Source organism: Rhipicephalus microplus, chromosome 6, assembly GCF_043290135.1.
Source record: "Rhipicephalus microplus isolate Deutch F79 chromosome 6, USDA_Rmic, whole genome shotgun sequence".
NCBI classification, from domain to species: domain Eukaryota; kingdom Metazoa; phylum Arthropoda; class Arachnida; order Ixodida; family Ixodidae; genus Rhipicephalus; species Rhipicephalus microplus.
The window spans coordinates 105,943,303-105,958,489 of record NC_134705.1 but is presented as its reverse complement, the minus strand read 5'-3'; the positions used below and the strand labels follow the sequence as shown (position 1 = coordinate 105,958,489).

Here is a 15,187-nt window from a genome sequence, read left to right as displayed (position 1 = left end):
AAGTTCTCTATGTGTTTTTGAAGACACGAACATTTTTGACCTGTGGTAGCTGATCGAACAAAAATAGAAGCGTGAAATGGTCTAGTTTCGTTAAAACAAGATGTTTAAGACTCATCGAGGTAGCACTGTATATATGTACATATGTTGATCATCCTGTAATTTGTATTTCGTGACAATGAAATGAGAATTAGTAACCATAGCAAAGTTGCTGCGATGGCTTCTTTTTTCATTTTTGTTTCAATTAATGTGGCATAAAAAAGAAAAAAACAGTACACAGCCCTGTCATGATTAATATGTCTAGAATATAATTTTGGTTGAATAATGCTCCATTGAATTCAGCTACGTCGGCACAAGAACATTCAAAATAATCAACTTGTCACTCGATGGTCGATTGATAGATTCGTGGCCATTGAGCTGGCCCAAGCGTTTCGATAGACGTGTACCTATGAGCTTAGTTTTATGTATCTCTTAAGAAGAGCCACGTGAATAAAATTTTTAGAAACCTTCATTGCGTCGCTCGTCATGATCATACCGAATATTTTTCAATAACGTATCACTCTTCCGGACTGAAGCAGTCTAAGGTAATTCTTCAGATACTGGGCGACATGCGGAAATTGGTACCAATGTGACTGTCTGCTTCAGTGTTGCCATTCCAGTTTGCTCTAGTATCAGATAGACAATTTGAAGAATATAAAATAAACTTCAATAACAACGTAGATTTGCTTAGGATGAAACACTCACCCTACTTGGACCGGGAACGGGGCTTAATTGTGGCGGAGACTGAAAAGAGTACAGTGTGATAGTTTTTACTTTTTTAATTGCCAACAACAGCATCCAAAAAGGCAGCCATTATAAGTATATATATATATATATATATATATATATATATCAATTTCACAGCACTCTATTCAAAGTTAGAAATTTTTGAATAATTATTATTTCAATGAGAGTGAACCCTTGTTTGCTGATATTCAGCTGACCCATAAAAAAGCAGGTGGTCAAATTATCTGGAGACCTACACAGCACCCTTCATCATTATTATACCACTCACGTGTCGGTAAGTTAACCCAGAGTTTAGAATTTTGTTTGGATTTCTAGAGCGACTGTTTGCGCTAAAACTTATTGGTATATTCTATCTTTTTCATTCTTCATTCAAATATTGTCGCGTATTTCTCGAGGTGTCACAGAAGGAGTGCACAGACGTGAAACAAAGAAGTACTTATAGAACTCCACCCTTGCAATTCCCAAATTTGGTTCTACTGACCACTAGTGCTGGTGAAGAGGGTGTGGACAAGATAATATTAGCACGGTACTCACTTATTTCAAAAGGATGGTAACAATGCTTACAAACCTAAAGTAGTTGTTGGAGATGGTTTTCGCCAATTCAAGTCTGTGCTCAGAAAGCGATATAAAATTACATCATCTACCACTAACAAAAATCTTGTGTAGATGCAAAGTAGCAATCGCTAACGCTTACAGTAGCGGTACATAAGCCCCATTCAGTCGAGTATTCAAGTCGGAGTGCAACGTATTGCCTTTGCCGTACATATAGAAACATATATACCCAGCCGTATTGACATCTACGTGCACCATAGGCTTGACACATACCGCAACTTTAAACCGCATCAGTTGGGGATGCAGCAAGGACCTTCCCCTACGAAACTTCCTAGGCCAGTCGCCTTCAAGTGAGGCATGGGACAGAATCCTCACGACCACAAGTCTGAATGCCCAGCTCCGGGCCACCAAACGCGCTAACGAGGTGCACAGTGAAAATATATACACCCAAAAGGGTGTTAATAAATTTGTCCCATACAGTAAATTTTTACACCCTTAAGGGTGTAAACTGACTTGTCGCGAGAGGGACACCCTGTGGGTGTTTTCAGATACACCCTACTCGAAGGGTGTTCAGCAAAATGTTAGGGTGTTCTTATACTTCAACACCTTTCTAAGAGGGCGTTGGAAGGGTGTGCGACCTTCGAGTGACGCGTTTTTCGAAGGTCGCAGGTCCGGTTCCTGTCCATGGCAAGTTGTCTTCTCACCCACATTTCTTTATTCACATTTACATTAAAATTCGGTATAATAACTTCCGCTATACTTTCCTTAGAAATATTGTCTGTTTGATCACATTCTATATATATATATATATATATATATATATATATATATATATATATATATATATATATACATATATATATATATATATATATATATATATATATATATATATATATATATATATATATATATATATATATATATATATATGTAAAAGCAAGCTTACTGAAATGCAATGATATTAGTCAAAGCCTTCTTTGTAAAGCCCACTATAGAAATTTAGGCTGCCTTTTATGGTTATACAATTAAATACAAATATTTATTGGCAAATAGAATAAGCATCTCGGGTATATCAATTTGTGGCTCAGTGAGTCGACAAAGCAAGGGTGCTTGGTATGCATATGTTTGTGTAGACACACAAACACATTATATTGAAAACATTATTACCCGTAGCATTGCACATGTCTCATGCAGGATGCAGCCATATACATATTTCAGCGACCTAATTTGCAGTTACACTTGGTATCGCGAAACCATGCGAGTTCAGCCTCACCTAGCTAATTTCAAACTTTCTTATTATACAAAAATAACAGAGCTGCTTTGGTAGACATCGTTTCCACCTATTGATAAATACCTTTTCCGACCTACTAAAAGTAGACATATATTGGCGTAAGATAAATGTCAGGAACATGTACCACAACGCAGGTTTTCTCTTAACTGAAAGCAAACACATTCATTAGGATATTTCATACATTTTATTTTCATTTATACTACAGTTAGAGTATTTTACAACCAATATTCGAACAGGTAAGGTCAGGGGCTGAAGAAAGATGATTAACAGATCAGCTCTCACCCCATGAAGCTTCACCACATAATAAAATTTCAAGTTTTATTTTTCAGCATCTTTCTAGGTAATAGAGACTGCATCCATTTCTCAAAAACACACTCTTCGCAACAAAATCAAAACGGGAGCTGACAGGTGGAAATGCCTCAAATGAGCTGACTAACGTTTCGATAGGAGAACCTATCTTCATCACAGGTGCCTTGCTTTCTCATCCTTGGCATAGTAGTTTCAAGGGGGTTAGTAAAGACGTCATTTCCTGGTGGTATCATGTGCCCCAGTTGGCAATCGTAGTCTGAAAAAAAAACTATAAAGCAGAAGGGTGCAGCCCTTGCTTCATTTCAAGTTGGGTGGTAGTGATTCAGAATGTTCTCGAAGGGTGGAGAAAAAAAGAAAGAATAAAAGAGGAAGCACCCAGAGTAGGAGCGGTGTGATGCCAAGGGGTGGCCGCTAGAGACACGAAAAAAAGCGAAGAGCTTGAAAGTTCGAAGCCAGCAGACGGTCCCCGCGTTTGGCCTTCACAAAGTATTGCCAACGATAACGGCCTATGCTGTTCTCGAACATCTATGAATGGGACTAATAAGAAAGCGGTTACAAAAAGGCGCGAGAGAGAAGCAGGTGGCTACTTTTAAATGCCAAGATGTCAAAGGTAAGTGACACCAGATGTGTTCGAAAGACCACGTGTTTATTGGGGAAGGTCATTGGTTAAAATATGCTTTCACTATCCCCGTAGGTGTCCCGCTCAACAGAATCGCCTCAAAAATTTGGTGGCATGTTGGCAGAGAAATAGGCAAGTTCAGAATGCAAAGGAAATAAGCAACGACGAGAGAAACACAAAAGAAGAGCAAAAAATGGGAAAAAAGGCGGATTCGTGGTAGGTATCACGCTAGCGTTAACAGACGAGGGAAAAAAGAAGACGAAGAGAACTTTGTTGCTTGACAATGAATTTAATGATGCACGGTACGAATGTTTATTGAAGCGACAAAAAGAAAGAAAGCCGAGGTTGAAAGGTTCTAGGAAATAAAAACTTCGCAGTAAGTATATAGACACATGCATATCTCTAACTAAAATTTTAAAAATTTTGAGTGAATATTATTAGTACAACGTGTAGGTTAGGAGTGATTCCATGTAATACCAGTTATGTCTAATTGAAGGTGGAATGTTTCCAGTCCCTGAATACGGCTGCAAATATGCAATGGCTTTCAGCGATTCCAAATTACTACGTGCAACATTGATTCCTGATGGGCGTAAAGACATAAATTTGTGTATAAAGGATGATTTCATGTATTCTCTCGTGGTGACCGGAAATTATTTTCTAGAACGTAAAGCTTTGCTTTGTCGAAGTTGTGGTCCTGTTGGCGGAAGTGACCGGCTACTACTTTCGGTAAATTGTGCTTTGTGTCTGCACGGTGGCCGTTCAGTCTTACGTGAATTGGCGGCCCAGTTTTGCCTATATACTGTTGTCTGCAGGTGGCAAACTTAAGACGGTATATTAGGTTGTTTGAAGTGCAGATGAAGATTGATAGGACTTTGTGAATGTTGTCAGATTCTGTGCTTTTTAAGTTGGTAGCCGGCTGTATATGTGTGCAGGGTGAGCACCTAGGCCGGCCACAGGGATCAGACGTCCTAGTCTAAGTTTGCGTGAATAAGCATGTTTTCAAGTCAGTGTGGCAAATGTCACGTGCCACGCATTGCTAATTCCCGCAAAACTTAAGGCAAACACTAGGTCAATGTTTTTACTGTGCATGGTCGACGCCTTAAGGGTGTTAACTCAGCACTTTCCAGAAAAGGTGCTTTTCCATGCATCCTTAGATTAGGGTGCACACGTGAAATGTGTAGGGTTTTAGAAAAACACCCTTAAAAGAGAGTGCCTTCCAGGTCCTTCACATTTTTAACCCCCAATGAGGAGGTTGCGAAAAGTGTGCACAATGGTGTTGAGTGCCCGTCGGCAGGGGTACCAGTATTGTTTTAAACTGAAACAATATATATCAGCATGCACTGATTACACACGATTTGAAGAAAGTAGTTCCGAATGGCGATTTTGTGCCACCTGTCGAACTCCATTCAATGCGTGTGGGAAAATTATAAACTCGTGCGATCGCGAATGAAGTTCTGCCGAATCTATATATACTTCGCAGTATATGCATATTGCGTGTTACAGAAAACTAAGCCTTGCTGCGCTTGCATATTGCATTATTTTTGGGCAAATAAAACTAATTTAGTAGTAGGCGTGTAACATGTTCACGTATATGTACACCACAAACTTAACATCTCAAATGTATATTATAAATTTTTTTCTGTTTCACTTTATTGACACCTATTTGAAACAAACAATTACAGTGGTTTCAGTTTAGTATACTAAAATGAAACTACATAAATCGCATTACCAGTGACGCGAATCGCGCGCTGGGCTTCCTCGGACGTAACATTAACCTGGCTCCGTCCACAGTTAAATTATTGGCCTACGAAACGCTTGTTCGCCCAAAGTTGGAATTCGCGTGTGCAGTCTGGGACTTACCACAAGCTAACTCAAGTACCATCCTTGAATCCGTTCAGAACCGTGCGGCCAGATTTATCTTTTCCGATTATTCATACCACACAAGAGTAACACTTCTTAAACGTAATGCTAAATTGCCAAGCCTCAAAATACGACTTACAATAGCAGGATTTTGCCTCTTCCACAAATTCTACAACTCGTTATCATGCGAAAGCCTCCACATAAAAACTACTCATCACCCATCGAATCGCCTCAACCACTCAAAAGCAGTATACCCACCTCGTGCACGCACGACCGCCTATCTAAATTCATTTCCTGTTCTGACAGCCACCGAATGGAACAGCCTTCCTGAAAGTGTCGTCACCAAAACAAACCCGACTCTGTTCAAAGCGGCCGTTGAAAAACTTCTGTACTGATCATTTTTGTGCCATGTTTGCGATTATCCTTATTGGTGTTATCTGCTTCGCTGGTTGGCATTGTATGCTTTTTATGCTTCGTTGGTATGCTTCGTTGGTTGGCATTGTATGCTTTTTATTAACAGAGCGTGCTTGATACCCTTTCGTGACACGCTCGTGCAGTTTTTGTTCTCTTTTTTTCTTTTTTTGTGTTTGCTGATCAGTTGTGTAACTCTCGTGCTTCAACACCCCTCATGTAAAACCCCACTCATTGGGGTCTTTGAGGTACCTGTAAATAAATAAATAAATAAATATTAAATACTGCTTCAAACGAAGGTGAAAGTAGTACCTGAAACTGAAAGTAGTAAATACTGCTTGAAGTACACAGAGACTAGATGTGACATACACTCAAATATATACTTATAATTCTTTCAAGTATCTACAATTCCACTGGCTTAATTTTATTTCTCCTTCATGTACACAGCCGGTTACTAGAAATGAAATACAAGCAAATATATACTTATATTTCTTACAAGTGCATACAATCGCTGTAATTTTACATTAAACCTCTTCATGTACACAATCGTTCTGAAGAAGTGATGTACACGAAAATATATAACGACAATGTTTTCAAATGTTACAATCACAGTAGTTTCAGCTTTGTATTTCTGGATGTATAACAATCGGTTATGAAAAATGACGTACACGCAAACATATACGGGATTTCGCATATATATCTTCAGCGAATACCTAAAATTATCAATACAATGATCAGAAACAGAATAAGCTAAAAACGAACAAAATACTGATTCAGGACACACAAAAGACAAAACAGGTAATGAAAATTATGGCTAATCACAAAGCTGGGTGATATATTTGAAAAACTTGTGCTGCATTTAAAAAGAAGTGGACCAGAATATTTAGGAGAGGGATAGAATTTGGTCATGTGGCTGCCTTCTGAACTTCGTGTAAGGCTGTCTAGGTGTTGTTTGTGGAAAATTTTATTTTAAAAGCGCCACTCCTTCTTTATATACCAAACACGGTTTACATGTTAAGTAACAAGAGCCTAGTTTGGAAGAGTTGGTTCATCGTGGTTGTGTTCTATTCACAGTGCCACAACTTCACGAAGAGTCAAAACGGACAGGAAAGAGCGCCGACTGTTTCATCGATTGATATGTGTGGTTTAACGTTCCAAAATCACTATCTGAATATAAGAAATGCCGTAGTGGAGGACTCCGGAAAATTCTACTCCCTGAGATTCTTTAACGTGCACCCAAATCTGAGCACATGGGCCTACAAAATTTCCTACTCCATGGGAAATGCAGCGACTTCAGCCGGGATTCAGTCCCGTGACCTGCGTGTCAGCAGTCGAGTACCTTACTCACTGGACCACCACGTCGGTGCAAGAGCGCCGACTGTCAACTGAATTTTATTGAAGGTGATACGACCACTTTTATACCGAGTACAAGAACAGTGCGCACATGCTCCACGACACTTGTGTGACCTCGACAAAATTGAGAAAAAAATACACTCTCTCTTAAACCATAACTGAAGGTGTAATGATGCACTGATTCTTGGCTTTCCTGATAAAAAAGGCTTCTTAGAACTTGAAATTGACATTAGGTAAACCTATTCTCGTGAGGAATGGTGCAAAATTGACTACTACCGTTTGTTTTTAGTACACACACTCCTGAAAGCTTGCAAGGGGCGGAAAACGACAAGTTATTATCATATCTGCTGGCTATTTTCTTTAAAATGTGCGACACCTTATGTGGTATAACACGCAAAGGTTTTTGGTCAATCTGTTTTTGTTGGTCCCGTTTTCTTTAACTTCACTTTATGCAGGAGGGTTTCGCAAACGGGTGTGATGACGCTGTTGGGATATCCAACATCTTTTAAACATTTAACCTGGATTTTAAGGTGGACTTCACCATTGTGCTAACCGGACTTTTGAAGGATGGTCGAATACACGTGGTGGCGATTCCTCTTTTTACTAATTTTGAATGCCCATTATCAATAGGCAGAACACTCTTAGGACTCCTGGGCTGATAGCACCAGCCAATATCCCAACAGCATCATCACACCTGTTTGCGAACCCTCCTGCAGAAAGTGAAGATAAAGGAAACAGAACCGAAAGAAAAACAGAATGACCGAAGGCTTTGCATGTTACACCATACGTAGGTAAGGTTTCTCACAATATAAAGAAAAAGGCCAGCAGATATAATAATACTTTGTTTTTTTCGCTCTTTGCAAGCTTTTAAAAGTGTGCGTACTGAGCAGGAATAATCAATCTTGCAGCATTCGTCACGAGAACGGGTTTACTGAATGCCAATGTAATGTTGTGTATGAGATACCGTTAACATGTGGAAAATTAAACATAAAATAATCTGGGTAATGCTCTTATGATGGAGCAAGAGAGCATGCTTTAAATGTTAAGAATGGCTATGGTAGTCTAATGTACATACGGTGTAAAGAATGTTAGTGCATTCTTATGTTTTAATAACACGGTTTTTGAAAAAAGCAAGAGCAAAAAATGAAAGATAGATTTCCCAAAAGTATTTTATCAGGAAGGCCAAAGATCAATGCACCAGTACACCTTCATTTACCTTTTCCGAGAAAGAGTATTCTTTTCTCAGTTAAGATTATTTTGTCATGTTCACACATGTGTCGTTGCACATGAGCCCAGTTGTGCTCGGTATAAAAGCGGTCACACCACCTTCAATAAAAATCTGTTGACAGTCAGCGCTCTTTCCGGTCCGTTTGTAATAAGATTTTAAATATGAAAATATTTTACTGGCTTTCAATTTAAGTATAAAGATGAGTTTTAATTGGACCACGACATGGTGCAAATTGCAACTTAATAAGGACAAAAATCACAATTGTGTGAAATACGTGATGTTTTCGTGTATATTTTAGCAGCTTGAGAGGTCTAAAGAAATATTTTTCTCAAAGTATATGTTCTGTGCAGTAAGTATTCACTGCTCAGATATTTACGCAAAGTGCAATATTGGAATTAAAAATGCAAACATAAGACATGTTGGCTTGAGTTTTGGAAGTGAATGTAGCAAAAAATTGCACTAACAGTACTGAGCTTCAAACACCTTACACAAGCACATGTACTTAACATGTAGACCGAATTTAGTATAGAAAAAAGGAGCGGTACTTTTGAAATGAATTTTTCCATCAAGAAGACCCAGATGGCATTATGCCAGGAAGTTCAGAAGGCAGCCACATGAACAAAGCTTTTTTCTCGCTGAAATATTTTCGCAGTTCACTGTTTCCAACGCAGTAAGCCAGCACATTGTTTCGAATACATTTCAGATGGTCGCCGAAATCGCTGGGAGGTTTGGCATAGATTGACCCAGCTAGAAGTCAGCAAAATATTTAGACAAATTACAATATATATTCATCTACAATGACCATATTAAAGAAAGTTGTTCAGGCATTGTGACACTAAAACTTTCAGCGTCGTACTGCCTGAACAACTTCGTTTATAAACTCCCAACTAACGCCGAGAAACAGCCGCTCTAGCACTGTTGTTAAAGGCATTGCGGTCATAGTCAATGTTGAAAAGAAAAAAATAATTCAGCCGTGCGGTTACCCCTTCACTCTTTTTTCTGAATTATTGAAACGGGAGATTTTTCGGTCATCCACGGTTTAGGAACTAGGCTTGCTCTAGGCTGGAGCTGGAGTAGACTACACAGGAAGTCAGCGGCATTCTCTTGTCCTGTGATAATAGCAAATATGATTTCTCATGAATCGATGTTCGTGCTCATCTGGCAGCAACGTATATGAAGAATGTTTAGTGCGTATCCTTAGAAATTGCGTGTAATTGACTATATACTGAACTCAAAGCATACAATACATACAATCTAATAAATACATATGATACAGATAAGATAGTGTTCCAGCCTACAGCGAATTCTCGAGTTGTGGTGCAGCGTAAACTACGGCAAATGTGGTACTAACAAAAGTCTGAACTCACCCAAGAATCAAGTTCCTTATCAGGTAATGAGCCAGTTTGAAAAACAATTTTTAATGTACAACATTCAGAACATGTAGCATTATTCAAAATACACAAGAAACTTACCTCTTCACGTACAAACAGTGAAGACATGTCTGCTTTGTCTTTTGCATGAGAACAAACGATCTTGGGCGTGGCACCACTGAACAGGTCTACAAAAAATAAAAGATTTACTGACTTCAGTCATACCTCTAGTAAATTGAGGAATTGTGACAATTCAGCAATCGGTACAATTCTTACTACCACTATAAGGGCATCAAAAATGAATAATTTCCTCGTTCTTTCTACCCTTACAAGAAGCTCCGTCCGTGGCATCTAATCAACAGTTGACGTTGTGCTGCCTATTTGCCTGCCTTATAGACGTATGGCTGCGAACGTGTATTTTTGCGCACCTTATCTGGCACAGGGTTTCCTCATTCATAATTCAATCATCCTAATTCATTGTTTTTATTGAAAGATGTGATTGGTCTTCCTTTAAAGAGACAAACACCAGGCCCCATACCAAATTTCAGTTAGTGACAGTGGAATTTGTTGGGTGTTCGATGAGGAACATTTTGCCACAAAAAAGTTTTACTCAGTTCTTCACGAGTGGAGAAAACAGGTTTATTGAAGTGGTGCGAAACGAGGATGAGAAGAGGCGAGCTCGAAGCCCTTGCCGCTCATTCGCGTAGCTTTCGCAAGCCAAATCTCTTCCCCACCCTCTCCGACAACCTTTCAAGAGGGGACGTGCGCGTGACGTTCCCAAACGCCCCGGAGCACGCGAGCGGCGTTGCTTTGTTGACCAGCGTTATTTTGTGGTCTTCTGACTGTTTCTGCAGGATCGTTTGGAAACGCTGCCTTAGATGTGGTAGAAGAGATTTGCACAATGAGTGCGCGAACGCATAGGAGCGTTCCACGGTGGTAGTCTGCTCCATGCGCTGGGCTCGCTGGATTTCGTGCCGACCAGTGGCGCCCTTGCGATCTCCGACGTCAGCGTAGCTCTGGCCGACTGGGCTGGCCCTACGTTATCTCCTGACGCCGACCTTTGACCACAGTGCAGCTCTGACATACCGGACTTGCCCTACGCCATCACCTGACGCCAAGAGGTTTCGCAAGTGGTGCCCCGTCCTCGGACTCCTGTGACCGTGTTTCCATGTTTCCTACCTCTCCTATCCCCTCGATTTGTCCTCGCTCACTGGCCTAGCGCATCTTTCTCTCTATCTATACCTTTAATCCTATTCTCTTAATCCCTACTCACCACCACCCCTTGTGAGCTACTGTTGAGGTGTCGCTCCTTTTAGAATACAGTTACGGGACTCACTTTTTACTTGGTTTCTCTCTTAAAGCCACTTAGTAGTCCATGCGCTAACCACGGGGACGCGAACACACCCGAAACGCCAACACGTTAGCCCCGCATCTCGTAGCAATTTGCGGGAGAAAAAAAAATGACAGCATATGGTGGAGAGTGGGGCGAAGCATTCGTCCGTCCATGCGTCTGTCTGTGTGACCGTCCATGCGTCTGTTCGTGGGCCCGTCCCTGCGTTCGTTCATACATCCGCCCCTGCGTCCGTTCATGCATCCATCCATGCATCTGTCTGTGTGTCCGTTCGTCCATTTATTCAACACTCCAAGTCCCACAATCTCGCATCTTTTTATCATATATTCCCCATATAGAAGCACCGCCATTCAGTGGACATTCCAACGACTAAACGAGAGGTGGCACACGCACACTTTCTTACGGCTTGCGCTTCGGGTCTACTTCCCTCCTTCAATCACCTTGAGTTCATGGTATATACTAGCTCAATGTATTCATGGCACTGCGGCCCAATGCTCGCTAAACCTTTCTAAAACCAAGGAGGTTACGCCCAGCGAGTACACCGTAGCAACCTTTTCCTGTCAGATAGTGCTCAATGTACATGCTAGTGGCTGCTAATGTGAAATGAGAGACAGGAGGATTCAGCTTTTAATTTCTTACGGCTTGCGCTTCGTATCTGCTCCCCCGTTTAACCACCTTGAATTCATTCATGGTATATACTAGTTCATTGTATTCATGGCCCTGCGGCTCAACGCTCGCTAAACCTTTCTAAAACTAAGGAGGTTACACCCAGCGAGTATAATGTAGCATCCCTTTCTTGTTCGATAGTGCTCAACGTACATGCCATTGGCTGCTAATGGGGATCGCAGCGTGCGCGTTGACTAAAAGCCGAATGCTCCTGTCTCTCATTTCCCATTAGCATCTATTGGCATGTAGATTTAGCACTGTTTTTTATTGGTAACAACGCACAGAATAAATCTCTCACCGGCACCTCCTTGGAGGTCAAATGTTATACCTATTTCGGGTATGTGCCACTAGTGGTTACGTTCTACGAGGGACGCCCAAGCCACTCCATAAGGAGCTTCGCCCCTAAAATGGAAAAAGACGCGCACATTCCCTTATAGCGTCTCATTATTTATCTAGAGTTTTATTGGACTTTTCTTGCAATAAATTACATAAACTACGCGTGCCATGTTAAATAATTTTCGCCATATCACGTGTCTTTGTCTGCAACGCCAGAGCAGAGTTGTCTACATAGAGGACCAACGTCTCTGCAATGCCGTGTACGTAGGGCCACTCATACGCGCTCACCAAGCCCTCAATCTCTAGGCGCACGCTGGCAGAGAGGAGAGGGAGCGGCGTTCATCCTAAAATTTGACCCATTTCCGCGGCACGTAGCGTTGTAAATTTTAGCAGACGTAATCATCAACGCCTCGTCTACGCATTGCACTTGTCAGCTCAGAATTGTTAATCCTGGTCAGTTGGCCTTTAAAGAGTTACGTGCTTGCAATAGGCACTGGCTAGCACGTATAAAACCATTTTTAAATATAATGTTTCAAAGCTGGCTTTGAAAAAAAAACGCCTGGCGTATTCGACAACCAAGCTCATCTTCTCATGGTCATCAGGGGCACGCTATCACCTGTTATTTACCATGAGATTTACAAACGTAACCCGTGCCTAAAACTCAGTTAAGCACAATTATGCAAGTACGAGCTTTAGAACGACACCAACACGCGCGGACGCCGTCTGCGTTGGATCAGCCATGGCTTATGCTAGAGCTACCAAACATAGCTCCCAAAGTCAAGTACACTCTCTCGATTCTGTTATAACGTCGAACGTCATCGCAATTGTAGGCAAAGCACGAAGACTGTAAGCAAAAACGATGGAAAACAACGTGTTGCGACAGTCGCAACAACTCGCCTTCGGAAGTCTACTAGAGCTTTCCTGTTATTAGTGACGTGTGTCCGAAGTATTTCGAAAGACTGACGTACACTTGCTGGCAGCAATGTTGCATATCAGCACCTCAAACTAAACCGTCTATAAGCAAAACAAAAACACTGCGTACATTGTCCTCTCTACGTCAATATTTTCTTTTTCTTTCTTTTTAACGCTTACACCTGTAGAAGCACGTTGCTTATTTGAGTATTGATAGAAATGTTATTTGGGTGCAGCCTAAAGTGCATCTTGAAACGATATCACGTACTTTCCATAGTGAAGAAACAATGTGCGATCAGCAACTAATCGCCCTTGATAAGGGGTCACCTCACTCATTCTATGAGTGATGCAGGCAACGCGCATAGCAGTGTAAACTCGTTAAGTTACAGCTTTAATCGGGCATCTGCAACAGATCCGTGAACGCATGCTCTTGTAAATAACGGTAGCCTACTTCGACAGAGCTTCTGCAGACGCTCAGCTAGCGCTGTGTGATTAATACCTACGAAAACAGTACACTCACCGTCAACAGGCCCACGTTATCCGTGTCCGCCGCTTCATGATTATTCCATAATCCGAGCGTCACTTCAAACACGGAGTCATGCGTGACCACCATTAAAGATGCGCCTGTTCGCTGGAACTCACACAGCGATTAAGAGCCCAGACCAGCGTAACGCATAGGAAAGACGGATGAGACAAAGATAGAAGAGGGAGGCACTGGCGGTGGTGCCACAGCTGTCGACGCAACTCTTCCCCTGTCTATCCGGCCGTTGCAGGGGCAACCCTGGCAGGGGTGAGCGGAAGACCGGCCAAGAGGGCGCCGAAAGGCAAACGCTATGGCGCATACGGCGGCGGCTTAGACAGGGAAGGCAATCGAATTGCGCTTGAAAAATGACTCCTTGTAAATGGCAACTCTTCTTCCCACCAGTCGCGCAGCGACATCGGTTAAGTGGCAGTCTCATGTTCTTTGAGTATTTTCACGCCCCGCCGTGGTGGTGTAGTGGCTAAAGTACTCGGCGGCTGACCCGCAGGTCGTGGAATCGAGTCCCGGCTGCGGCGGCTGCATTTCCGATTTAGGCGGAAATGTTGTAGGCCCGTGTGCTCAGATTTGGGTGTACGTTAAAGAACCCCAGGTGGTCGAAATTTCCAGAGTCCTCCACTACAGCGTCTCTCATAATCATATGATTGTTTTGGGACATTAAAACCTCACAAATCAATATTTTCACGGAATGCGACTGCACTCAGCAAAACATAGGAAAGCAAAACTTGCGGAAGACAAAGTGCACCCTGGAACCGCCAGAAACAATAAATGTTTCGTCCTTGGTGAGATTAGCGAGAGGGCATCGCTTCACCTTTTTTTCGGGGGAAGTTCTGCCCGCATTGTTCATGTCTGGCAATTCCGTATATAGTGCCGCAAACACTGAATGCGTAGTCGAAGCTGGAACAAATCAATACACCGTCGCAGATGTTAAGAAGGCTTGTCACGCACCACTAAACGTGTCGAGGATGTTACCAAACTTCTTGCTGACCGCAAGATCAGCTCATAATTTCATATGGTTGCCCAATGAGCTAACTAAGCAATGCAGCCAAAGCAAGGCACGTTCTTGTTTAATGTTGTTAATATAAACTGTCGTTGTGCATGAGGGCAGTTACAGCTTTTTGTGTGGATTAGTCATAATCCACGTTTTCGAGCGTAGCAGCGCCTCAGCGTGCCTATTCAGCTACCACAGCAAATTCGTAAGCAACGATAAGGTACGAGAATGTGAAGCCATTTTCCATGTAATGAATCGCCCGTGTGCAGTGCGTTCACCACCGTCATTTCTTAAGCCACCTCTCATATAGACTTCAAGTCTCAAAATGTGTGGGACCTTAACCACTGAGAAGCAGTGAGAACCCCCCCCCCCCCCACACACACAGACGCGAAATTTGAGGGCGCATGGGCTGATACACACGCATACGCAGGCGCACACAGATACACGTGTACACACATACGGCCGCACAGACAAGCGGCCGTAAACGTACACATGCATGGGCGTAAACATATGGGCGTTAAACGTTTAACATGGGCGTAAAACAGTTAACACAAGCATGGACTCATACATGCACGTGCACGCACACATGCACGGGGGTACACACATTCGCGGTG

General features: G+C 42.0%; 1 protein-coding gene across 5 annotated transcripts in view; it reads right to left on the bottom strand.

The window, feature by feature from the left end:
• The window catches only part of LOC142765408 (uncharacterized), a 228,458-nt gene that overhangs the window by 161,635 nt on the left and 51,636 nt on the right, over positions 1–15,187 (bottom strand). For all 5 annotated transcript variants that reach the window (XM_075866375.1, XM_075866377.1, XM_075866376.1 and 2 more), the window contains exon 6: positions 742–780. In XM_075866375.1, coding sequence (XP_075722490.1) covers positions 742–780 — 39 coding nt within the window. The remainder of the gene's footprint in view (positions 1–741; positions 781–15,187) is intronic.